We start from the raw sequence: 27,971 nt of genomic DNA, 5'->3' as shown, positions 1-27,971 counted from the left end.
CATGTCAATGATGTTGACACCCTGTCATGACCGTGAATGGGGTGAGTGATGAAAGATTTCACCGTCAGGCCTTTAATTGGGGTTCATATGAGTATAATCTATCTAATGTAGACTTGAGAAAGAGCATTGGATTTCAATGTTTAGGGTCAATGCTTCCAACTGGTTCAACATGGGCCACACTTCCATATGGTTTAGAAAAGGGCTGTACCCTCATGTATAGCTGCTCTGGCTTAATTGGCAGAATTAACTCGTCAAGGAAGGGTCAGGAAGCTGATCATGCAACTGACTTCCTCTTGTGGCTTCTGAGGCACACCTGATTTGTGTGAAGACTGCAATTACCATGTCAGACTCATCCTTAGAGGGCACCCTCATTCCCCCAGGTCACAAGGGTTGAAGATTAATCGATCCATTCATCTGTCACAGCCATCTCCCCTGACACTAATCTCTGACAGTCACACCTCCATGACTAGTGGAATTGAACTTCCGTGCAGTTTAACCCCATGTCCTCATACTGCGGTCTAAGTGGGGGGTTCAAATCACACTGCAGTCTTCCTCCCCCACAGTGAGTGGGTTCTCAGGCAAAATGGATGGAAAGGAACATTAAGAAAAAAAATGTTAAAAGCGACACTGTAAAAAAAACTCAAAACAACAATTTACCACCTGAATGAATGGGTACAGGAATTTAGGTCAATACTGGAGGAGGAGGCATGGAGTGAGGTGCCGCAGGAGGTGAACACCACCTTGTCATGTGTGAGAGTTTGACTGGTACTGCATTAACAATGATCACATTGTCAATCTGTGGTGAGTCTAATGCGTAACTATTGTGGGAACCTAACAAGTTTTTTAAATAATGGGGAAACTAAGGATGAGTAGTCTGTTTTGCAAAACAATGAGACAAAGTAGGACAAATAAAATCAGCAAGTTCCAGAGTTTCCCACCAATTAATTCCTTAATCCTCCAAATTAGTCGACCAATTTGCACATTAATAATGGCGTATATCATTAATACAATGCTACTTTTCCTGCAAGTTCTGTCATACTCTGCTCAATTATCTTGCCATTTATATTATATTTGTTCCATTCCAAGGGATATAAGAAGTATAAATACCAGAAGTGTCAAGTTGCCATAGCAGCTAAACCAGGCATTTATAAAACTTAATTTGTGATTGGAAAATAATCAGATGGCATGTTGTGTGGTATTTGAAGACTGTCTATGACTGTCAGGTAAGACACTTACTAACCATTCACCTGCAGGATGTGGGTCTGGAGGAGCTCATCATAGCCAAAAGCATGGCAGGTGTAATTCCCCATGTGGATTGTTGTAACTTTAGTAATGTAAAGGGAGCCATCATCCCCAAAATCCTGCAAAAAATCAACCAAAAAATGCACAGTTTTATAATGAAGAGCAGGTAGTCCAAGCATGAAATAAGCACAAAAATGAAATATGCTCTTCAGAAAAATACAGCAGTTCTGATCAATAGAATGCCCTAATGCACTGAGAATTGTCTTACTGATTAAGTGTGTTACAATCCCAGCTGATGTTATAACTGGACGGGAAGATCCCAGAATGGAACCCTGGCTCAAAAGACCGCAACTTTTATTTTATTTTTAGAAAGTAACACATAGAAGAAGAGTCTCAGGACTGCTAACTAGTTTTGAAAACAAGAAAAAACATTTATTAAACATGAAAAAATTGGATCATGGTACAATACGGCTTTACTCCCCCCTTTAGTTTAACAATTACACACACGTTTTAGGATTAACACGCAAGTACATCTTAATCTACAATCGTCTCGTTAACACAAAGTCCCTTTTAAACACACAAGATGACTGTGGGCAAATACATCTCCACTCTGAACTCCAAGTGAATGTTTGTGAATGTCTCCTCAGAGACCTCCCAGATGATTGTCACATGAGGGTTTCCAAAAGACACTCCCTTAGCTATTTGTATTCCGAAATCCAGACCATGTTTTCCAAATGACACTTTTAATAACAATAATAATAATCTTTATTGTCACTAGTAGACTTACATTAACACTGCAATGAAGTTACTGTGAAATGTCCCTAGTCGCTACATTCCGGCGCCTGTTCAGGTACACAGAGGGAGAATTCAGAATGTCCAAATTACCTAACAGCATGTCTTTCTGGACTTGTGGGTGGAAACCGGAGCACCCGGAGGAAACCCACACAGACACAGGGAGAACGTGCAGACTCCACACAGACAGTGACCCAAGCCGGGAATCAAACCTGGGACCCTGACGCTGTGAAGCAACAGTGCTAACCACTGTGCTACCATGCCACTATAGCCTCTGCTATAACAGAGAATCCAGTCCAGGATTTTACACCAACCCTTTTTAGGTTTAATTTGTCTTAACTGCTTGTGTGCCTAAAATCCCTGCTCCTTGCTCATAAGGAGTAAATCTCATGAATCTCTTAAACAAACTCTGAGATTCAGGCACCAATTTCCATAGTTATTTCAGCTCACATTCCACAGGTTGTAGTAAAATCTCACAAACCTGAAAATCACTTCAGATATCTTTCTGGCATCTCACCCTTTTAAACACTTCTCAATTCAGTCTTTACTGAACAGTGGTCTGTTATAGTACCTTTAACCACAGATTTCTTGGAAACTTCCCTTCATTTCTCTAGTTTCCTTAACTAGTTACTCTTCAGATGTCTACACTTGATTTCTTAACCATTGCTACATGGTATGATTTTTCTTCACACAAAAATTGAGAGAGATGTTTCCTCTCCAGACTTCTAAACCAACTGCCTGTAGCAGAGCTGTGAGAACTGCCTACCTTCTCATTACCTATCTTCAACTGTCATCAAATTAGCTAAAATAAAACGTAAACTCTTCTCTACTTTACAAGGCTCCAGTTGCTAAGCAACCACTGCTGGTTTATTTATTTATTCTTCATGCCATAGTCCTCTCTAAGTACAGTATAAAGGCAGATGGAACTTAACCAGTCGCCACACATACAACAACTTTGTCCAGATGAATAGGTTTTACCCTTCCAGGCACAGAAACATTCAATTCAACCCACTTAAAACTAATGTTTACCAATACAAATATGAATCCCTCAAAACTACCTTTGTTTCCCTAACAGGTATTTTAATATAAATTGATAATGATGCGGGAATCCAAGAAGAAAACATTTGGAAATCTCATGGCCAGATTAGTTTGGGAAAAAAACAGCAAGATGAGGACATGAAGGAAGAAGGGAAATACAGCACAGGGAAGAATGATATATTCGGCCATCCCAGGGTTGTCGTGACAGCCCACCTTGCCGTTGTCAGCTATGGTCTTATTTTTTAGAGTGAGATGGTGCAAGAAGTACACAGTTTATCACCACAACTCACATCTTCTTACTTGTTGATTAATGATCGCTCTCAATGAAAAGGAGCAGTCGTTCACAGTTAAGAGATATCTGACTGGAAGTCTACATCACTACTTTCCCTTTTTTTTGCTGGTGTTCATGTTGAGGTAATTTAAATCCGAGTATGCAGCTCATTGAACATTTTAATGACAGAGGTAGTTTGGGAAAGAATAATCCCACCAGTGCAGATGCTGATGCAAACTCACCATGCAAACCCACGAGTTTAGAGTGGTTGCAAAAATAGTACTCCAGCAGTGCGCCGCAGTACCTGCTTTGGGGAAGTGAGGGTGGAACAACTGGGATTTAATTACATGCCTCTGATCCTATTATTGTAGATGTGGAAACATGGAAATATATATGAGATATGGTCCTAAAATACTTGTACAGCCAAAGGGCAAATAAATTAATATTCCTTAAAGCCTTGCAGCTATTTTATAATAATTGCTTGCTTTGATGCACAGTGACAGAAGAAAGCACATTCAAGGCAAATTTGTGCCAATTAAGAGATGAATGATAGAATTCGAGGATGAAACATTAGGCGGGACTTTCAACTTTATCAGAGGGGCAAAAAAGGCAGGGAACTCATTTGATAACCATCTTTTTGAGGATGTCGTGAAACAGATAATAATAGATCACTCATCCATTATACATCACTCTTAATTTGCATTTCCATTGCCTTCATTGGAAATTAAACTGTGGAGAGATAGACAGTGGACGGCCGACTTCTTGTTACCTGTTTTACATTATTGGCAAAAGTTTAAATGAACACATTATGTAAAAAAAGGCAAACAGTTCCACTTCATGGCAAGCCCAATGTGTCACGTACATTGATATCTTCTAGATCCAAGAAATTTAATATGATTCCATTGTGTTTCCAGATGATTGGTGGTCTCAGGGTGCCCTGAATAGCACAAGATAATACGGCGCTCAGTCCCACCGTTACTGTGGTTACACTGATCTTCTTGTCTTCAGAGAGAGTCAGCTGAACAACCTCTAGAAAAAGGTAACATTGATATCTCATTAAGTCAAACACTTTTAACAATCTCAAACTAGTTTGAAAAGCCATCAAGCGATCCACATTTACATCCAACTCAGAGGATTTTAGGCACACATTGGAACTTCTTAACAAGTGGTCAGCTAATTCAACAATCTTAATTTTCCAGCGATGAAGGAACAGTAGACTGAGAAACACTTATTTAAACAACAAACGAAGAAATGATACTGTAGAGGGGCCATAAGGACTCAAAACGTTAACTCTGTTTCTCTCTCCACATGTGCTGCCAGACCTGCTGAGTTTATACAGCATTTTCTGTTTTTATTTCAGATCTCCAGCATCCACACAATTTTGCTTTTAAATAATTGAAGGTGTCTGGCATGGATAGATGAAATGCCACTTTTGATATAACAGTAATACCATACCAGGGAAGAACAAATCAAGTTCTTAAAGTACAGTGCACACTCTTGCTTGCAATGTCTCCCTTCAGTCAATCTTTACAGCTTAGTACAATGTTTTTCTCTGTCAATCAAAATTTGTCTGCCACATGGAGTGTCTCTCTCAGAACACATTGAATGGATTTTATTTTGTCCTTACAATAATGTTCCGGAAACATAATGAAAACAGCAAGGGGACAATACCCTAAGTGCACAAGTTGCAGAAAATACCTTCAGTAGATTTATAGAGCAAGGTTTAGAATCTTACTGTGACACATCATAACCCAATACCCCGAGATAATACCATATCATCAGACTCTATTTTAAAAAATCATTTATGGGATGTTGGTGACTCTGGCTTGGACAGCATTTATTGCCCATCCCTGATTGCCCTTGAGAAGTGGTAGTGCTGCCTTCTTGAACTGCAGCAGTCCTTGTGGTGTAGGTACACCCACGGTGCTGTTAAAGAGGCAGTCCCGGGATTTTGAATCAGTGACAGTGAAGGAACGGTGATATATTCCCAAGTCAGACCGGTGAGTGACTTGGAGGGAAACCTCCAGGTGCTGGTGTTCCCATGTGTCTGTTGCCCTTCTCCTTCTACATGGTAACAGTCATGGGTTTGGAATATGGTGCCTCAGGAGCCTTGGTGAGTTTCTCCAATGCGTCTTGTAGATGGTGCACATGACTGCCACTGTGCATCGGTGGTGGACGGAGTGAATATTTGTGGAAGCGGTGCCAGTCAAGTGGGCTGCTTTGTCTTGGAAGTTGTCAACCTTCTTGAGTGTTGTTGGAACTACACTCACCCAGGTAAGTGTAGACCCTTAGGTAATAGCGTAACACCATCATCTGAGAACTTCCCCGACTCTCCCAAGTCAACAGAAATTTGAGCCATTTGCTGATAATTATTTTAATGGGTAGAAGTGATTATAGAGTAGAACATATAGTTGAACCAAAGGGAACCTATGAGCAAGGAGCAGGGATAGGCCATCTAGCCCTTGGTCGGCTCTATTAAAAAAGGTCATGTATGATTTGATAGTAACCTCAAATCTGTACCCCACCTACCCCCCCCCCCCCCTCAGTGACCTATCACCCCTTTGCTTATCAAGAATCTATCCATCTCTTCCTGAAAAATATTCAAAGACTGCTTCCACCACCTTTTCAGAAAGAAAGTTCCAAAGACCCAGCATCCTCTGAGTGAAAATGATTTGCCTCATCTCCGTTTTAAATCGGTGACCCCTGAGAGAAACGTTCTTCCTCATCTCTGTCTCAAATGGGTGACCTCTCATTTTTAAACAGTGACCCCCTTGCTCTAGATTATCCCACAGGAGGAAACTTCCTCTCCGCATCCACCCTGTCAAAACCTTCCAGCATCTTATACGTTTCAATCAAGTCGCCTTTTACTCTTCTAAATTCCAGCTTTTACAAGCCCAGTCTGTCCATCCTTTCCTCATCAGACAACCCACCCATTCCAGGTATGAGTTTGGTAACTGCTTCCAACACATTTATATCCTTCCTTAAATAAGGTGACCAATATGGTAAGACTTAGATAATTCTACTAATTTTTAGGGTCTGTAGCATATTTGGATTTTATTCTTTAACCATAGTTTAATTTAAATGGTTCAGTTTGAATTTCTGTGAGTTGGAATTCATTACAGGAAGGCAGTTGTTTGTGAGAATCAGAATTGTTTTACGACTTTAAGTTCCTGAGTGGAGCAGCCGTATGCTACCTTAATTACCACAGTACAATTAGGTGATTTTAAAAATTAGTTTGGGGGAAAGACTAAAGCAGTGTGAATTGAGGATGACATAAATAAAACCCATGTATTGCTTTAATTGATCTGTAACTGAAGAAAGCCTTTATTGCCTGCTTATATAATAATAATGTTATTGACAAGAGAATGCAACTTTATTTAGGACTTCTGTATTTAAAGGAAATGTGTTATTTGTTTGTAATGAAATGCAAACTCTGAGGGGCCCAGTGGAAAAGGGATGAATACATGTCCTGTGTCGCTATGGCTCAAGTTACAGAGGTGTGATGATGACACAAGATGACACAAGGCACCCGATAGCCAATAGAATTTGGATTATCTCCAAATAACGGAGGATTAATAAGAAACTGAGGGAGCTAAATTGAGAAATATAATCTTTGTTAGCACAGTGATACCAGACGTTTCTGGATACAGTTCAATAACACTTCAAAGACAAAAAAGACAAAGACATTGGGCGCGATTCTCCAAAATGGAGACTAAGTGTTCGCACTGTCGTGAACGCCGTCGCATTTCACGACGGCGCGAAACAGACACAGTGACAACCGATCCTGGCACCCATAGGGGGCCAGCACAGCGCTGGAGCGGTTCATGCCTCCCTTCCTGGCGCCAAATGGGCACCGCGCCAACCCGTGCATGCGCAGTTGGGCCGTGCCAACCTGCGCATTCGCGGGGGACTTCTTCAGCGCTGACTGGTTTTCGCTTTCCAGGAATTAATAGGTTAATAGGTGCTACCTCCTCTGTCTGAGCCAGCAAATGTACTGCCCAGGTGAGTTTTAAAGCAGTGATTTTTTTTTCAGCCGGTGTCTGGATTTCTTTCTAGCTTCCAGACAGGGGTCTGTCTTCTAAAGGGGGGTGCGGGGGGGAGCTTACTGTCAGTGGTCTCTTTTCTGGGCAACTTCCTAACAGGGGTTGGGTCTCTCTTCTGGGGGGCTTCCAGGCAGGGGTGTCTCTTATGGGGTCTTCCCTGGTGGGCGAGCTCCAGTTAGGGGATCTTTGATGGGGGTTCAGGTCATCCTCAGAGGGCTAGAGGGTGGAGGGGGGGGGTGATCAAGAAAGTCTCGTGGATTGTGGCTGAATTGCGCTGCAGGGGTGGGGGGGGGGGGGGGGGGGGGGGGGGCAGCCACCGGACCTCGCTAATCGGGCTTATTTCTCAAAATTGTAGCCCAAAATAAGAATTCCCTAGGGAATCCCTCGCAATCCCCGCCATGTATAAATTTGCATAGCTAAGGATTGTGATTCGCTTCCTGATTTGTGCCCCCAGCGTGAGCACAAGTCAGGTGCAATTCAACTTCAGGCGAAGAACTGAAGGTGGGATTCTCCGTTCCCCAACGCCAATTTCGTAATCGGCGATCGGATACCTTTTTATGATGGAATTGGGGGCGGTGCCTGTTTTCAGATGCTCCGCTGTTGGGATGGCCTCAGGACATTACCTGAAGGACCTCACCCGATGCTCCGCCCCCGATGGGCCGAGTTCCCGACCGTGCAGTTATCGTGGGGTCTCAGTGTTCGGGAACCCGGCGTGGTGGCTGCGGACTGTGTCCAGCGCCGCCAACAGTTGGACGGGAGCCATGCTGCTGGCTGGGGAGTCTTCGGCGAGGGCTGGGAAGCTGGTGGGGGGTGGCCCGGGGGTATCCAGGGTGCACTATCTGGCAGGTCGGGTCCCTGCACGGCTGGTGCCATGTTGTAAAGCGCGACCACTGCAGGTCGTCGTCGTGCACATGTGAGGCCACGCACCCGGCAATTCTCCAGGCTCTATATCGGGAAGGCCATGTGTTTTCCATGACATGGCTGCTTGCCCCTCACCATTCGGAGGATCGCTGCTGGGGCCTCGCCTATTTTTCCCACATTAAATGCCACGGATCCTCCGGACATAGCCCCAAAATCGGAGAATCCAGCCCCGAGTCTCCCCAGCAGAGAATTCTGCCCAATTTTCTTTTCTTTTGCTGTCATGTGAATAGTTTGATTCTGGAAAGGTAAAACTTTAGTTTTGAACAAAAGCGAATATTGTGATATTATGTGAGCATTTCTTAAACTGCTGAGGATTACTAACACATCAACGTGATGTGATGTATTCGACCCATGACTTATATTCAGTCTATAGCACAGATGGTAGAAGTGAGATATGCATACTTAGCCTCCAAGTTAACATTATTTGTACATTATCTTATTTTGAAATAAAGAACCCACATGATTGTTCCACCAATCCTTGTTATGTGATTGGTACATTGACATCAAATAGACTAATATAAAATTGATAACCACTGCCTTGACATTGCCATCACATCTGGCTCCTCTACTTGCATCACATCAATCACAGATGAATCTACCCTTGATTACTTCCATATACCCTGTCCACTCACATCTCTCTTATAGCCCTATATCCTATATGTCTGGCGCAGGAAGAAAGTCTCCCTAAGTCACTTTATAAGGGCACTTTCACATTTCCATTTGATTTTGGTCCTTAATTTAGCAAACGGTTAGGGCTCCAAGAGGCAGGACACAATTGCATCCATTATTTTGATGTGAGCAAGGTGGTGAACTGTATTACATTACATGGGCGAACTATTACTAAGGGACGGTCGAAAGATGCCTCCCTATTGACAGGTCTTCACAATCTTACCAGCAGAGCGCTGGTATCTCAAGGTGGTGGCCCACTTCGCCTCTTATGATGGTACTTACTTTATTTCTGGACACAGGGCCTATCCCTGGCTTCCATGCTCTTGGACAAGACCTTGTTATTTGGGGTATGTTGTCCCCTTTATTCACTATTCTACCTCTCTCAAAGAACCTCGGATGAGGCACGCTATCACGGAGATGGAAAGATTCTTCTCCATCCTCATCCCCCTTTATGGGATTGCTAATTTGGCAAGGAAGTCCATTAACGTGGCATCTGCCTTGTAAAAGGCGGGCAATGATACCTCTGAAGCTCTAGTAAAAGTAAATGCAGAAATGGTGGCCATTCGTACCCTGCAGAACCGAATGGCTCTGGACTATGTTCTTGCTGAAAAGGGTGGAACTTGTACCCTGATAGGGGCAGCGTGCAACAACTATATCCCAGACAGCTCTGAGGAAATTACTAATTTGGGAAAGTACATCCAAAAGGAGATAAAGAAACTCAAACAACCACCAAACACCTTGTGGAGTTGGGCATCTGGCTGGCTGGGCTCTATGGAAAGCTCTTTACTTCAGTGCTTAACCTTATTTTTCATTATCATTCTTGCTGTGTATTGTGCTTTTATGCTTATTAAATGATGCTTTAAACAATTAACCAAAGCCCCTGCTCAGGTTATGCCTCTCAAGACTACCCATCATCCCCTTTTGCCTAATAAGCGTGCTTCCTATATTTAAAGAATTGTACCAGTTCATCGGTTTGCTCATTCCAGTGTTGAAGGCTGTTCCTAAACAAGGGGACCACCAAAGGCACCTGTGAATGTGTTCCTCTGCAATATTTCCTGCCTTCGTGCTTTTATTGATTTTTCCCTTGGAATTCTTTGAAGAATCAAAGGGGGGATTGTTGGGAAATAGTTAAAATCAAGTTTTGAAAATATTATAGCTGTGCGAAAGTATACTGTGGGAACACATTAGCTTTACAGAACCCAGACTACAAATGTGACAATGTAGCAAAGTAAGTACAGCCAATAAGTTAGATACCAATGTGAGTGATGGTAAGGAACACTATTCAGAAGTCACAATTCAAGAGGGCAGAACCAAACCGTGCAGGTATAAAAGTTACTGGTGCAAGTGTTGCCCGCTCTCTTTGCCTTTGTTCTCTATCCTTTGTTTTCTTCCTTCTGCCCTGCTGGGCTTTTGTTTCTTTTATTTTGTATTTGAAAGTGTACTAACTAAGTTTTTGCAATAAAACTCAATCTCAAACTTCCACCGGACCCTCGTCTCTTATTTGAAAATAATAGATCTTACAATATGGTTCAACAGACTTAGCCTATTAATCCTCCCAAACCTTCCCCATGATTCCCTCAAGTGGAAAGAAACTGCATGAAGATATGACACACATTTGATTTGGCGCAATGTGCTTGTGTGATGAATCTGCCATGATTGAATAGCTGCTGTCTGTTCAAGTTGTGAGACGTGGATATGAGGCTTGCAGCTTTGCTAAGGGTGTGAGGGTGAGGTGAAGCTATGAATGTTAGGTACGAGTCATGATTGGTCGAGATTGTTGGCAGTCGAGTGATGGGGTTGTGGTGAATTGAGCAGTATCTCAGACTAGTGGTGGGGTATGGCATTTGAAAACACATCTGTGGACACCGTAACCAGTTGGGCAAGGTTACTGAACTTTTTGTGGCACTGCATCCTCACCCTCGGGGCTTGACTCGTGCCATTGGCCACCATGGCTATCTGACCCATTGTCTTAGCAAAGTTGTTGGCTGGGTCTCAACTGTGGATTGATATCGGGCGCGATTCTCTGGCCTCGTTACACTCTCGCTCGAGTGAAACGAGGCCGGTGAGTAGCGGGAGGCCAAAACCAAGAACTGCGCCAGGCACCAAATAGTTTGCGACGCAACCAGCCTGCTCCCTAAGGCGAAATTGGCATCTCGCCGTAGCGTGGCGAGAAACCAATTATCACCACTTAAGCACTATTTCCATACAATTAATGGGAGCTACCCCTGATCCAGCCACCTCGAATTATTCATCGGCCTCCCAGCAAGTGGTTACGCTGGGGCTGATTAGTACTCCTTTTTAAAAACGTGAACGTGGCGGAAGGGCTTCTGTGGGGAGCCGGAGAGGTGAGTGGCCATCTTTACTCACAGGCAAAGAGGCCGGCAGCGCTGGGCTTGCCACCCCAGTGCTTGGCGGGACGTAGGGGGGACACTCGGTGGGGGTGGGGGACCCTCTGCAGGGTTGGACCGCCATGGGAGGGTGGGTGGGGGAGGCGCTGAGAAGCGGAACCGAGCGCGGCACCACCATGCCAACCCCTGGATCGTATGTATCCGTTCCGGGGGCAACCCATGTCCCTGCCCGACAGGTCACAAATGCCGTTTGCCCGGGCAGAAAACGACATCAACTTTGACATGGACCAAACCCAACAAGAGCCCGGGCAGCAGATTCTTCATCCTCGCCAAGATACCCCAGGTCCAGGGGGTAATAGTTGGTGCACATGTTTCCCTGCACTCACCAGATCATCTAGGAGTGCCCTGCATTAACAGAAAGGGGTTCCATCCCCTGAACTTACAGCTTGTATGTGACCACCACGTGAAGATCATGCATTTGCGTACAAACTTCCTAGGGAGTGACCACTTCAGCTATATCCTGGGGCAGCTGGCCATCCTCGGCCTCTTCAAGGACCACCACAGGATGGGCAGCTGGCTCTTAGGGGATAAAGGGTACCCACTGAGGACCTAGCTAATGGCGCCAGTACAGAGGCAGGAGACCGAAGCGGAGACCTGGTAGAACAAGGCGCACGTGTCCACCCAGGCTGTAATAGAGCAGTACACGGACTCCTCGAGATGTGGCTCCAATGCCTCGACCGCTCCGGTGCTCCATTCCAGGATGGAGGAGGATCGCCCGCTTTGTGATGGTCTGCTGTGTCCTCCACAACCTCGCACAGCAACGGGTCGATGAGATGGAGGCTGAGGATGTAGAACATGTGGCCACCTCGGAGGAGGAGGATGATTTGTTGGTGCCAGAGCAGCAGGGGCTGGAGGATGATCCCGGGGAGGAAAGGAAGGACCAGACGGAGGCTGTTGGACAGGTGCCAGCGGCGAGGGTCCGGCATGCCCGGAGTATCAGGGAGGCCGTGATACACGCCCGCTTCACATAGGATGTGGCCTGGTCCATCACCTACACCGTACCCACCCACCCAACCCCACCCCCATCTCCCACACTCTCAGGGTCAGTGTCACATCACTCCAGGGTGCTGGGATTCTGTCGGCATCATCAGCGGGTCACTGTCAAAGGAAGGGGGGAAGGGGGTGGATGATAACCCGCAGAGAGCTGAGCGCCAGTGCTCCTCAATCTATGCCATTGTCTGACTCCTCCCTGTCTGCTGAGTGCTCGCTCACACCCATCACCTGCATGCAGGGAGCTCAGGGAGGAGGAGGAGATGCCTGAGGAGATGGGCCAATGGTTCGGAGCTCGGCCTGCATTGCAGGAGACAGTGACAGACGCATAATACTGGTTGTGCACAAGGGTGTTTAATGGATAATACAATTCCCTACTCTCCTGATGGGGCCATTCCCCCACCCCCCTCAGCCCCTTCCTACCCTCCTCCTTGCTCCCCCGGTGCACTCAGTGAGCCTCGATATGCTTTGCCTTCCTTGCTCAATGTTACGTATAGGTGTCCCCCCGGGATGCACATCAGCGGTGGAAGCAGCCAGCTGCCTACAACGTCCTGTGGCCTTCAATGCCACTGGTGGGTGTCTTCTTGGGCTCTGTGGCTGGAGGACCCCAGCGTACTTGGCGGCACATACACAGCCGTGCTGCCCTGTTCCGGGTGCTGACTATGAGATGCGGCCTCAGCAGAGAGGTGTGTTATGTTCTTAGTTTTGTTCTCCAAGATAGCCAAAGATGTAGGGCTGGATTCTTCGCACCATCGCGTCGAAACCGCGGCTGGCGCGGGGGCGGAGAATCCATGTTCCTGCAAGAAATCGGGACCAGCGCCGGTACACCGATTCTGCGGGCCCAGAAAAGCGGCATACTCTGGGAGTACACCGCGCTGCCTGGGGCCATTGCCAGAGGCCTGCTCCGCCGTCCACCGCCCCCGATCAGCCGAAGTCCCGACTGTCAGAATATGCACCCATGCACATCATGAGGTAAAAGCAGGCAGTGACAGACACCCAGGTGAGCCAATCAATGTACAGAATAGAACACGACCAATCACAAGACAGGACACCAGAGGGGGACTTACACCTATAAAACACACGAGGCATCAGCACTTTGCCTCTTTCCACTGGTGATAGCTATAGTGATAGTCAGGGTGTAGAAATCATTCAACACCTCCAACACGTGGATCAGAGCTAGCCTGGTCTCGATAGTTAGCTTTAGTTTACTTAGGGTAGTAGAGAGTCAACCCACATGCAGCTGTGTGTTTTGTTGCTAGAGTTCAATAAATCTTTTATTGAACCAACGCCTTTGTTTGGTGTATACTCGATCAGTTAATTGCATCGTGTGCAATCCGTGTTACCCCAGGGTGAACAACACGACACCGACGGTGTGGAACTAATGTGCTCCAGCCGGTCGGGATACTCGCGTGAAGGCTGCGGACTCAGCCTGGTCGGGGGTGGGCAGATCGGAGGCCAGGGGGGGCCTTATAAGGGGCCGGGGAATGTTCGTGCGGGGGTTGAGGGTCGGGCGCACAGCCGATCGGAGGGTCTCTTTTGTGTGTCTAGCTCCGCGGTCCGAGTTCGCCATGGAGCATGGCGCGGCCGCTGGAGGCCGCCACCATGCGCATGCCCGGCCTCCGACCCGGAAGTGCGAGGGCCCTTATCTGCAGCAAAAGCTGCGAGATCTACTCCGGGTCCCTGCTAGCCCCCTGCAGAGCTGGGAATTCGTGTCACTTTGATCCAGGATTTTCAGGCGTAAAACTCTACTGTTTTGACGCCAGCCCGTAGTGTTGACAAAGAACATAAAACTAAATGTTAAAATCAAAACTAATTTATTTTACACTACTTAACTTAATTAGGTTTGCACGCTTTACTGAGTAACAGATAACAATATAATAGTACTGAATCTGTGATACAATAATTAATAATCTCTCTAATATATAAACTACACTCTAACTTAACTTTACAGTATCCTTCTACATCGGGTTCTCCATCAGCTTCTCCCAGCATGCCTAGAGACACAGCATTTTATAAGATCACTCAGTGACGCCATCTAGTGTTGATATACATGTAGTCTCTCTTGTTAACCCTTTACTACACTTGTACTATACATATCATTACAAGGTGGAATTCAGGGGAGCTGGTGGCCACCGTCGCCACTCCATGGGACGGGTCCAGGTTGGCACTCAGCTCCCCCTCCTCCCGCCCAGTGTCCATAGGCCCTAGGGTTCACATTGGGACGGAGGGGCAGCTGGTTTGAGCCCCAGCTACCCCTGCATCATCTGGCTCTGGCAGCGCTGGTGGCTCCCCATGGTCTGCACCATCGCGTTGACGCCCTCGGCGATGCTCCTCGGTGACTGGGCCATGCTCTGCTGCGCCTCAACAATGCCCACCTGCGACTGGGACAAACTCCGCAGTGCCTTGGTCATTCCAATCTGAGAACGGGACATGTCCCGCAGAACCTCACCAAGGTCAGCCTGGTACTGGGTGGCATCCCCCAACAAGTCGGACATTCTGCCGAGACCCTCAGACATGGCCGTCACCGACTGCGCGGCACCTTGGACACCTTCACTAATATTGTTGACGTTGTGCACCAGGCTCTCCACTGCGGTTGCCACCCTAGCAGTGTTGGCCTCGGTGCCACTCATTGCCGGCGACATCTCCTGTGCCTGTAGCCTCTGGGACTCCTCCAATCAGCTATGGAAATGCTGAAGTGTCGCTGACATCTACCTCTGAATGTCCCAGCCGCTCCTTTATGTCTCCATCAGCTCTGGGAAAACCTCTTGCACAGGCTCAGCATCGGGCTGGAACCCAGCTGGGTCCTGGGATCCAGCAGACCTCCGACTGCTGTCCCACCTGGGTGTTCCTGCCTTCATCTGATGTACATCATCAGCGGTGTGGTGCTAACCAGATTTTGCCCCAGAAGTCTGACCACGAACATTTCCCACCGAGGTGCGTGTATCTGCGCTGGTGGAGCGTGGGGATGACAGCTGTGACGCCTCAATCGTGTCTTCCTCGGTGCTCCCCTCTGTGGTGGTCTCCTGGGAGGCTGGAGCAGGGGCTGTCCGGGAGGGGCCGGCGCTGGCTGGAGATCCTGTGGGAGAATGGACATGTGGTCAGTGGGAGGGATGGGTCAGTCAGTAAGGCAATATCAAATCACATTTGACAGGTTGTCCAGATGGAGCCCGATGGTTCCTCACCTCTGCGGCATCCGCCAGCCTCCGCATGGGTGACTGACCCCAATGATGGGGGGGCATTGACGTCTACTCACTTGTGCTGCCCAGTGTAGGGCTTTGACCTTTTTGCGGCACTGAAGGCCAGTCCTCCTGGTCACACTCCCGGAGGACCACCTCGTATCAGGCAGCACTGGCTGCCCAATGGCTCACCCTCCAGGACCCTCGGGGAACAGGACATCTCTCCTGCCCTCCGCTGCGTCGAGGAGCCTCCCCAGGTCTGCATCGGAGGAATCTTGGGGCTGGTCTCCTGGGTGCCATTGTTGCGAGCTCATAGAATTTACAGTGCAGAAGTAGGCCATTCGACCCATCGAGTCTGCCCATGGAAAGATCACCTTATCTAAGCCCACACCTCCATCCTATCCCCGTAACCCAGGAACCCCATCTAACGTTTTTGGACACTAAGGGCAATTTAACATGGCCAATCCACCGAACCTGCACATCTTTGGACTGGCTGGCTGGGGTTGGCTGAGCAAGTGCTGCTCAAGTGCTGCTCGGCCTTGTTAGTGGGGGGTTGGCGAGCACGGTGCCAGCGAATCGGCTGGCGAGCCTTCATTTGTGGCGAGGAGCCCGTGGGGCCTCGTTAAGTGTACCAATTAACGCTGAACAGTGTTGCCAGCCGCACTGGGCTGAACACCAGGAAGCTCGTGGCAATTCCCGCTCTCGACCACACTTAGAAATCTTTAAGGAGAATCGCGCCCTTCATCTCCCCAGCTCACCACCTCGAGCACCACGGCCTCCAGTGCAGTGTCAGAAAATCTTAAGTGCCCACCCTCTGCAGTATTGAATGTTCTCCACATTGAAATCAATTATAGAATGCCGTTCGGAACATGCTCAAGTCTCAGTGCAGCTTCCCTTTCAGAAGCTGAGTTTAAGTAGTGTAGGTTAACTTTAGCTCATATTCGCCTCTCACGATTTTGCAGCCCCTGCTCACGTGTGCATCCATTCAACAGCACACTTTGCACTGGTTGCATGCGGAGATCATTCAAATGAGCAGGCAACATAAAATCCCAACGAGCACTGGGTAATCCTGTGCCATGACCCCAACTCTGTTTTTGGACCCTGTCTAACTTTTCCTCCCAATATATTTGAGAATCAAGTGAACATGATTACACAGAAGAAGAGACATATTAGGCACCACAAAGAGGTGAATTGTTTCTCATAAGTTTCTTGCTGATGAATCACAAATATTGATTTCTATTCCTTGGGTATAATATGTATTGTCTCTACAATTCCCAACAACCAACTGCACAATCTGATTAGTGATACATCAATCGTTAGTCCTGTGGAGTCAGTGTCATTGCTCACCAGTAACAAGGACATTATTGTCAGAACTTCCCATCCAGCCCAACAATAGTCTCAAAAGTGAAAAAAACGCACACAAAAAAATTGAAGTTTTTTGTTGTATTTAAAAAAATTAATTTATGGGATGTGGGATTTGCTGGTTAAGCCAGCATTTATTGCCCATCCCTAGTTGCCCTTCCAAAGGTGGTAGTGGCATAAGACGACAGACACTAAATAGTCATTCAAGACTCTGATTTAATCTTGGAGGTTCAATGCTATAAATTTGTTGAACCTTGAGATGACACGACATATCAATATGAAAGTTGTTAAAAGAAGTGCTTTGTTAAAGAGGAACAGTCATTTTGGTAAGAAGCACTTTTAATGGCCGATTCTGTAGTCCTGTAATCCCAGCCATGTTTGCGAGAAGCTCGTTGCAAGAAAAATCACAAGCACATAACCATCCATCCATTAATGGTCAGTGGGGCAGGATCACAAGCTGTGTGCTTTCTACTAATGGCACACTTTTCTAGAAGCCTGGAAGCAAGTAATTTGCCTTGCAATTTAAAACACTCTGTTCGAAATATAAGGAGAAAGATCATATATAATGTTCCTCTGCGAATAATGGGGATAATTATTTTCAACTTCAGCACTTACCTAGCAACCTGGCAGAGCAAACTGTTGCAGAACCTGCTTGATTTTTGTTCCCTTATAGAGTATGAGTGATTTGCTCTGTCCGGTTACTGCCCAGATGGTGAATGTCTTCTCTCGATTTTGTTTGTAAAAGAAAAACAATTAACTTGAATGTGCTCAAGAACATAGGAGAATTTTAAAATGGAGGTGTTCCTGAAGCAGAAGTCTGCAATACAATGGGAATGCTAATTACATGGTTACCCATTTTCTATTGATTAATCCTCATTTAATTTACTTTGCAGAATTGGTCAATAAATTAACACGAAATAAAGCAAATCAGGACATATAGAGAAATGCAATAAACTATTCATGTCAGTATCAATAAGCAATTTACAACTAAATGTTTTTGTTACTACAAGCTTCAAATTTACCGTACTTTTATATTTCAAAGCATCTGGTGCAGTTAATACTTGTATGGTTTTTATATACGCAACTGTTTCCTCAAAAATGACTATTTGCAAATCTGATTGCAGTAACAGACATAAAAGTGAACTGGTTGAAAATGTCTAAGTATGTTTTACTTGACTGAACATTTGTCAGTCAAGAGTGAAAAATAACCTGGTGAAATTAGTGCTTTGAATACAAAACATTACCAAGCCACTGTTTGCTATGGGTGTCGATTTCACCTTGTAGCTGTACTACCTCAGATTTTGTCCCCTTCAGCAGATTGGGGTTCTGCTGCTCATGCATTCATGATCCATTAAGATCCGTGGCAAAATTTGGTTCCAACTCCATCTACAAGTTTGCTGACGATACGACCACAGAGGGCCGGGATCGCGAATAATGACGAGTCAAAATACAGGAGGGAGATTGAGAACCTAGTGGAGTGGTGCAGCGACAACAATCTCTCCCTCAATGCCAGCAAAACTAAAGAGCTGGTCATTGACTTCAGGAAGCCAAGTACTCTACCCACCCCTGTCAGCATCAACGGGGCTGAGGTGGAGATGGTTAGCAGTTTCAAATTCCTAGGGGTGCACATCTCCAAAAATCTGTCCTGGTCCACCCACGTCGACGCTACCACCAAGAAAGCACAACAGCGCCTATACTTCCTCAGGAAACTAAGGAAATTTGGCATCTCCACATTAACCCTGACCAACTTTTACAGATGCACCATAGAAAGCATTATATCTGGCTGCATCACAGCCTGGTATGGCAACTGCTCGGCCCAGGACCGCAAGAAACTTCAGAGAGTCGTGAACACCGCCCAGTCCATCACATGAACATGCCTCCCATCCATTGCATCCATCTACACCTCTCGCTGCCTGGGGAAAGCGGGCAGCCTAATCAAAGACCCCTCCCATCCGGCTTGCTCACTCTTCCAACTTCTTCCATCGGGCAGGAGATACAGAAGTCTGAGAACATGCACGAACAGACTCAAAAACAACTTCTTCCCCTCTGTCACCAGACTCCTCCTAAATGACCCTCTTATGGACTGACCTCATTAACACTACACCCTATATGCTTCATCCGATGCCGGTGCTTATGTAGTTACATTGTAAACCTTGTGTTGCCCTATTATGTATTTTCTTTTATTCCCTTTTCTTCCCATGTACTTAATGATTTGTTGAGCTGCTCGCAGAAAAATACTTTTCACTGTACCTCGGTACACGTGACAATAAACAAATCCAACCCAATCCATTGGCACGCTTTCTTGCCCGTGTTGTGAAGCTTGTGGAAGCATATTAATGCACCAACTTTTAGTACTGCCTTGGAATGTTTTGGAAGGAACTGTAAACCAAAATATCAAAGGATGCAGTTTGTAAATTAGATCTGTGACAAATATTATCACATCTTCTTTCAGACATTTTTGATGTGGTTTTATAGTGTCCAGCCATACATTCATTGGACAGAAAGATATTTTTCTTACAAATAAAGAAGGCCATGTGAACCAGCAATTAGCTATCAATCAACGTTTGCCTAAATCCCACTTTCATCAACTACATGCACCTTTAAAGAGAACTTTTTCTGGCCATGATTTTAACATCAATGGTCAGACAGGAAAATAACTGCAATAGTAAGCCTGTATTTTTACCCTTAAGTTTTGAAAAATGAGCTGTGACCTCATTGAAATGTGAAAAACTCTTACAGAGCGTGACAGGATGGATGTAGTTGTGAGGCAGGATTCCCATCGCCGCGATCAGGAATCCCAATCGGACGAAGAATGGACCGCGGTTGAGAAACAGGATTGGCACTGGCGGGACACCCGTCTCCAGTCTCCATTTCCACGCTGCCACCCATAATGGGCTACCTGCCCCGTACCAGCGGGAACATGCAAAATGCTGAGTTTTATGCAGTAGCATGCAATTAATAGGATGGAAGTTCAATTCTCCCTTCCCCGCATGTTTCTCCAACCCCCACAGCAGGAAATCCACCGGGCGGGCTTTGGTGTTTGTATGTCCAAGTGGTGGGGCTTCCGAGGGGGGTTAAGGGGGTCATCCCATTGTGAACATATCCCTCTACTGCTGTCAGGCTGCAGAGGTGGGTTCCCCAAGGATTCTGGGGTTTGGGTCGGTGAGGGCTATGGGTGAGGGCTTGATCCCGGGACCCTACCATGGGATGGGGGTCCTATGTCTGGACTGTTCCTTCCAGCCCTGGACGATCTGAAGATCACCCTTGACAAGGTGATGTCAGGCAGCCCTCTGTTCAACAGCTCACAGACCCCACAATGTGTCTGCGTGCCTGCCGGTACCGCCCCCTTCAGACGAGTCATCCGCCTCATGCAGCTCGTGGGGGCACCATCTTTAACTCAGCCCGACACGTCCGACCCGTGGGGGCAGCCATATTGGCCGCCTACTTCAGCACCAACCGACACGTGTGACCGATTGGGGCGGCCATCTTGGTCGCCATCTCCTGCCAAGCCCGACACATGCGACCCTAGGGGGCTGCCATCTTACGACCCCGAAACCTTCGACCCCGCAGCTCAGTGCAGTCACCCTCAACCAGCCGCGGCCAAAACACCTGAAGAACTCGATGATGGCCGTCCTGGTCAATGGGTATGAGACCCCCTGTCTTTTCGAATCCGGGAGCACAGAGAGCTTCGGCCACCACGACACGGTAAGGCGCTGCTGCCTCCACATCTACCCCGCGTTCCAGACAATCTCCCTTCCTTCCGGATCACATTCAGTGCCGATCCGGGGGCACTGTGTTGCGAACCTCGCGATACAGGACGCTGAGTTTTAAACTGTATGTCCTCCCTCACCTCTGTGCCCCGCTACTGCTTTGACCCGACTTCCAATGCAGTCACCGAAGCCTGACCCTAAAATTCGGCGGACCCCTAACCCCCTCACTGTATGTAGCCTCGCGACCCTTAAGGTCACCCCCCTTCGCTCTTTGCGAACCTCACCCCCGACTGTAAGCCCGTCGTCACCAGGAGCAGGCGGTACAGTGCACAAGACATGAATTTTATCAAGTTGGAGGTCCAGCGACTCTTGAGGGAGGGTGTCATCGAGGCCAGCAACAGCTCCTGGAGAGCACAAGTGGTGGTTGTCAGGACCGGGGAGAAGAATCGGCTGGTAGTGGACTATATCCAGACCATTAATCGGTTCACGCAACTTGATGCGTACCCCCTCCCCCACATAGCAGAGATGGTCAACCAGATCGCGCAGTACCGGGTGTTCTCCACGGTAGATCTGAAGTCTGCCTACCACCAGCTCCCAATCCGCCCGGAAGAGCGCCACTACACTGCCTTTGAGGCAGCTGGCCGACTCTTCCACTTCCTCAGGGTCCTGTACGGCGTCACTAATGGGGTCTCGGTTTTCCAGAGAACGATGGACCGAATGGTGGACCAGTACGGGTTGCGGGCTACATACCCGTACTTGGACAATGTTACCATCTGCAGCCATGATCAGCAGGACCACAACGTCAACCTCCAGAGGTTCCTCCAGGCGGCCCAATCCCTCAACCTCACATATAACAAAGAGAAGTGCGTTTTCCGCATAACTCGGCTAGCCATCCTCGGCTATGTCGTGGAAAACGGGGTCCCAGGGCCCGACCCCGACTGCATGCGCCCCCTCACAGAACTCCCCCCTCCCCACAGCCTCAAGGCCGTCAAACGCTGCCAGGGACTCTTTTCCTACTGCGCCCAGTGGGTCCCCAACTATGCGGACAAAGCCCGCCCACTTATCAAAGCCACTATATTCCCCCTGACGGCTGAGGCCCACGCGGCCTTCAGCCGCATCAAGGCAGACATTGCCAAAGCCACGATGCACGCGGTGGACGAGTCCATCCTTCTCCAGGTAGAGAGCGATGTGTCAGACGTCGCAGTGGCCACCACCCTCAACGAGGCGGGCAGGCCAGTAGCCTTCTTTTCTAGAACCCTCCACGCCTCCGAGATTCGACACTCCTCTGTCGAGAAGGAAGTGCATGCCATTGTGGAAGCTGTGCGGCATTGGAGGCACTACCTAGCCGGTAGGAGGTTCACCCTCGTCACCAACCAATGGTCAGTTGCCTTTATTTTCGACAACGCACAACTGGGCAAAATAAAAAACAACAAAATCTTGAGGTGGAGGTTCGAACTCTCCACCTATACTTACGATATTAAGTATCGTCCTGGGGAGCTGAACGAGCCCCCAGATGCCCTGTCCTGCGGCACATGCACCGTAATATATATTTCCTAACCGTCGTTGATGAATACTCCCGCTTCCCCTTCGCTATCCCATGTCCCGACATGACCTCGGCCACTGTTATAAAGGCACTGCACAGCATTTTCACCCCTGCATACATCCACAGTGACCGGGGCACCTCGTTCATGAGCGATGAGCTGCGTCAGTACTTGTTCAGTAAGGGCATCGCTTCGAGCAGGACTACATGCTACAACCCGCAGGGAAACGGCAGGTGGAGAGGGAGAACGCGACGGTATGGAAGGCCGTCCTTCTTGCCCTCCGGTCTAGAAGTCTCCCGATTCCCCACTGGCAGGAGGTCCTCCTCGACGTGCTCCACTCCATTAGATCGCCCCTCTGCACAGCCACGAACGAGACCCCTCATGACCGTTTGTTTGTCTTCCCTAGGAAGTCCATCTCCGGGGTCTCGCTTCCATCCTGGCTGACAGCTTCAGGACCTGTCCTTCTCCGGAAGCATACGAGGAGCCATAAGACTGACCCCCTGGTCGAGAGGGTCCAGCTGCTGCACGCCGACCCCAAATACACCTACGTCGTGCACCAAAATGAATGGCAAGATACGGTCTCTCTCCGGGTCCTGGCCCCTGCTGGATCCCATGCCAACGCGCCCCCCCCCCCCCCCACCTACCGCCACCCCCCCTCCCCCCCACCTACCGCCACCCCCCCAACCCTTTTCGCCCTCCCGGGGCTCCTGTACTGTCCCGAGCCTATGCTGCCACCATCCACCTCCCCCTTACCGCTATCAACCACCACCCTGCCTACCCCCACTCCTCAACAGTCGCCGACACGCCGGACCGAAGCGCCAGACGACACGCTCCCGGAGTCAACCAATACATCGGCAGCACCCGCGGCACCACCGGGGCTGAGGAGGTCCAATAGAACAGTCCGGCCTCCAGACAGACTGAACATTTGATGACCCCACTTCACCCCCACTGGACTTCATTTTTTTAACAAGGGGTGAATGTGGTGAATGTATTCACCAGAATAGGTAGAGCTCTGTAATATGACCCCTTTTCCATGTAGTGTACTGAAACGCTGGTGGGCTCCGCCTCTGGCTCCGCCCCCCCGGACGGTATATAGACCGGCTGCCTGGGGGCGGCGCTCAGTTGTTACAGTGACATCAGGCAGGCAAGTTCTTGTATAATAAAGCCTATGTTCTCTCGCTCTCATCGTCTAGCAGTGGATTAATGGTACATCAATTTCAAAGGACTAGGAATCTACCTCGGCGCCACTCTGAGTGTCAGCGAGGACCAGTCCTGATTCTCTGCTGCCGGGAGCACTTAAGACTCCGGAACGAAGAATCCCACCCATGATGTTTCCTCTGGTTCGGTGAGTCTAAAACCAAGGGACATAATCTCAGAATAAGAGGTAAGGTGAGGAGGAATTTCTTCACTCAAAGGGTGGTGAACCAAAATGTTCTAGCCCTGAGGGCTGTGGAAACTGAACCATTGAGCATGGTTGAAACAGCAATCATTAGGTGTCTCAACACTAATGACATTAAGAGCTAAGGAGATAGTGCAGGCATGTAATGTTGAGCTAGGTGATTAGCCATGATCAAACTGAATGGTGGAACAGGCTCGACAGGCTGAGTGGCCTCCTCCTGTTCCTATGTTTCTATGTTCTGGTAAATATTGAAGCTATCAAAGGACAAGCTGTAGTAAAAGTGTTGTTGAACACATCGAGCATGGATCTCTTTTTCATTTTTATGTCCATGAGTGTTGGAATCAAATACCAACCTGGTTAAATACAGCTGTCACGGAAAAACTCTCCCTCTCCTCTGTTCTAAGAATGTACTTTCAGGAATACGGTTATTCTATCTGCCTCAATTATGATTTTTCTAATTGAAACCAACGTGCTTGCTAATGCATAATAATATTAAAATGCAGGGCAATTTTGTTCATTGGATCCACTCTTATACTGAAGCAATCTGAACTCAGTTCATCTGCCCGAGACAGAAAGCCAAGATTCACAATCCATCAATTTATGGTGAGTGGGATCATAGGCTTCAGAGTTAAACGAACAATTTGTTACCTCGTTAAATCATCTATTCCCCTGGAATGTTTCAGTTGTTGGACTGATGCTGAATTCCAAAAAGGTTCTGCTTCAAGGGTCCTCTGTGTGACGCCAACTAGCTCAGAAATCATGAGGATCTCAAAGCTAAATCTTACTACCCATTAAACTGTCTCAACACGTTCTAATTGCACAGTGGTCTGCAGCATTTATTCAGATCTATAGCCCACCATTTGATTACAACAGCAAGATGAAGATGACGAATTCTTTCATTGAAGTGAACATACAGCATCTTGTTGAAAATGTCTGCAATCAGCCCAAGGCTCAGCTTAGTTCAACTGAGCTACCATTTCAAATACTCTTTAGTCAAAGAACTTTTATCTTACAGGAGGCTAATGAGGAATTACGTATTTCAGCAAAAAGAGAAAAAGGCAAATTTAAGTCGGAGGATTGGTATTCACCAGAGACTATAGTTTCTGATGATATGACCAAGATGTGTAAATTAGGATTATTTAACGAAGCTGAATTATATAACATCCTCATTTAAATTTTGAAAATTATAATTGCCTGTGGGACAAATATGTTTCAATCCACAAAGGACAGCAATCAAAACGTCAAACAGGGCTGAACAACATTTTCGACAAATGTGGATACAGAAATAAGTCAGTCGTGGGAAAATTTGGAGAATCAATCCTGAGAGATAGGATTACCTGTCACATAGAAAGGCACGGGGTAGTCGGGGATAGTCAGCTGGAGTCAGGGATAGTCAGCTGGATTTGTTGAAGGACGGTCTTGCCTCACTAATTTGATTGAATTCTTTGAGGAAGTGACAAGAAGAGTTGATGAAGGTAGTGTAGTGGATGTGGGGTACATGGACGTTTGACAAAGCCCCAGATGGCTGATTGGTTAAGAAAGTGAAAGGGATACAGGGCAATGAAAAGTTGGCCTTGTAACAGGAAACAAAGGGTAATGGTTGATGGCTGCCCTTGTAATTAGAAAGTTGGTTCAAGTGTTGTTCCACAGGACTTGGTGTTGGGACCCTTACTGTTTGGGTAGTGATCAGGAATAAGAAGGGTGCAGACACAATGTTGGGGGCTTACTTCAGGCTTCCCAACAGCCAGCGGGAGATAGAGGAGCAGATAGGTAGACAGATTTTGGAAAGGAGTAGAAGCAACAGGGTTGTTGTGATGGGAGACTTTAACTTCCCCAATATTGACTGGGACTCACTTAGTGCTAGGGGCTTGGACGGGGCAGAGTTTATCAAGAGCATCCAGATGGGCTTCTTAAAACAATATGTAGATAGTCTAACTAGAGAAGGGGCTGTACTGGACCTGGTATTGGGGAATGAGCCCTGCCAGGTGGTAGAAGTTTAAGTAGGGGAGCATTTCGGGAACAGTGACCACAATCCAGTAAGTTTTAAAGTGCTGGTGGACAAGGATAAGAGTTGTCCTAGGGTGACTGTGCTAAATTGGGGGAAGGCTAATTATAACAATATCAGGCGGGAACTGAAGAACCTAGATTGGGGGCAGATGTTGAGGGTAAATCAACATCTGACATGTGGGAGGCTTTCAAATGTCAGTTGAAAGGAATTCAGGACCGGCATGTTCCTGTGAGGAAGAAGAATAAATATGACAAATTTTGGGAACCTTGGAAAAGGAGAGATATTGTAGGCCTTGTCAAAAAGAAAAAGGAGGCATTTGTCGGGGCTAGAAGGCTGGGAACAAAGAACAAAGAAAAGTACACCACAGGAACTGGCCCTTCAAGCCTGCTCCAACCATGCCGCCCGTCAAAACTAAAATCTTCTACACATCCGGGGTCCGTATCCCTCTATTCCCATCCTATTCATGTATTTGTCAAGATGCCTCTTAAACGTCACTATCGTCCCTGCTTCCACCACCTTCTCCGGCAGCGAGTTCCAGGCACACACTACCTTCTGTGTAAAAAACTTGCCTCGTACATCTCCTCTAAACCTTGCCCCTTGCACCTTATACCTATGCCCCCTAGTAATTGACCCTTCTACCCAGGGAAAAAGTCTCTGACTATCCACCCTGTCTATGCCCCTCATAATTTTGTAGACCTAGAACAGACAAAGTCTGTGTGGAATATAAGGAAAGTAGGAAGGAACTTAAGCAAGGTGTCAGGAGAGCTAAAAGGGGTCACAATAAATGTCATTGGCAAATAGGGTTAAGGAAAATCCCAAGGCTTTTTACACGTACATAAAAAAGCAAGAGGGTAGCCAGGGAAAGGGTTGGCCCACTGAAGGACAGGGGAGCGAATCTATGTGTGGAGCCAGAGGAAATGAGCAAGGTGATAAATGAATACTTTGCTTCAGTATTCAATAAAGTGAAGGAATTGGTGGGTGTTGAGTCTGGAGAAGGATGTGTAGATAGCCTGGGCCACATTGAGATCCAAAAAGAAGAGGTGTTGGGCGTCTTGAAAAATATTACGGTGGATAGGTCCCCAGGCCCCAGGGCCCCTGATGGGATCTACCCCATGTCATGATATCCACATCAACATCTCATGGTGCAATCACACACACACTGATGGACAGGTAGTTGGACCAACCAACACACACACATCGCAGCCAATCACCAGTGAGAGCACATGCACTATAAAACAGGGAACACCACAGTTCCCGCTCATTCTACAAGGAGATAGCTCAGAGCACAGAGCTCACAGCGTGCCACTCAGACATAGACCATGTGCTGAGTGCCTCACCAAGATAGTGATAGGGCGGGGTCCACAGGTTAGCTGGTGAAGCACGAACCTCAGCCAGCAGTTAGTAGTTGTTATTGTTTAAGACAATAAAACAGAGTTGTACCATCTACAGCCGTGTTGGATCATTTGTGCATCGGAACACCCAACACGATACCCCAGAATACTGAAGGAGGCAGGAGAGGAAATTGCTGACGCCTTGACAGAAATCTTTGGATCCTCACTATCTTCAGGGGATGTCCCGGAAGACTGGAGAATAGCCACTGTTGTTCCTTTGTTTAAGAAGGGTAGCAAGGATAATCCAGGGAACTACAGGCCGGTGAACCTTATGTCAGTGGAAGGGAAATTATTGGAGAGAATTCTTTGAGACAGGATCTACTCCCATTTGGAAGCAAGTGGGCGTATTAGCGAGAGGCAGCATGGTTTTGTGAAGGGGAGGTCGTGTCTCACTAACTTAGTAGAGTTTTTTGAGTAGGTCACAAAGATAATTGATGCAGGTAGGGCAGTGGATGTTGTCTATATGGTCTTCAGTAAGGCCTTTGACAAGGTCCCTCATGGCAGACTGGGAGACACAACTGGCTAGATCGTAGAAGGCAGAGATTAGCACTGGAAGGGTGCTTTTCTGATTGGAGGGCTGTGACTAGTGGTGTTCCGCAGGGATCAGTGCTGGGACCTTTGCTGTTTGTAGTATATATAAATGATTTGGAGATAAATGTAACTGGTCTGATGAGTAAGTTTGCGGATGACACAAAGATGGTGGAATTGCGGATAGTGATGAGGACTGTCAGAGGATACAGCAGGATTTAGATCGTTTGGAGATTTGGGCGGAGAGATGGCAGATGAAGTTTAATCCGGACAAATGTGAGGTAATGCATTTTGGAAGGTCCAATACAGGTAGGAAATATACAGAGAATGGTAGAACCCTCAAGAGTATTGACAGTCAGAGAGATCTAGGTGTACAAGTCCACAGGTCACTGAAAGGGGCAACACAGGTGGACAAGGTAGTCAAGAAGGCATACGGCATGCTTGCCTTCATTGGCCGGGGCATTGAGTATAAAAATTGGCAA

At 47.3% G+C, this 27,971-nt stretch overlaps 1 protein-coding gene across 5 annotated transcripts in view; it reads right to left on the bottom strand.

The window, feature by feature from the left end:
• Positions 1 to 27,971, bottom strand: part of LOC140427031 (follistatin-related protein 5-like) — an 802,898-nt gene that overhangs the window by 82,392 nt on the left and 692,535 nt on the right. For all 5 annotated transcript variants that reach the window (XM_072512450.1, XM_072512453.1, XM_072512455.1 and 2 more), the window contains 2 exons: positions 4,206 to 4,372; positions 1,241 to 1,361 (listed from right to left, as the gene is read on the bottom strand). In XM_072512450.1, the coding sequence (XP_072368551.1) occupies positions 1,241 to 1,361; positions 4,206 to 4,372 (288 nt within the window). The remainder of the gene's footprint in view (positions 1 to 1,240; positions 1,362 to 4,205; positions 4,373 to 27,971) is intronic.

This window comes from Scyliorhinus torazame, chromosome 7, assembly GCF_047496885.1.
Source record: "Scyliorhinus torazame isolate Kashiwa2021f chromosome 7, sScyTor2.1, whole genome shotgun sequence".
In the NCBI taxonomy this organism is placed as follows: domain Eukaryota; kingdom Metazoa; phylum Chordata; class Chondrichthyes; order Carcharhiniformes; family Scyliorhinidae; genus Scyliorhinus; species Scyliorhinus torazame.
Note: the sequence above shows the minus strand (reverse complement) of the source record. Positions and strands in the feature narration are given on the sequence as shown.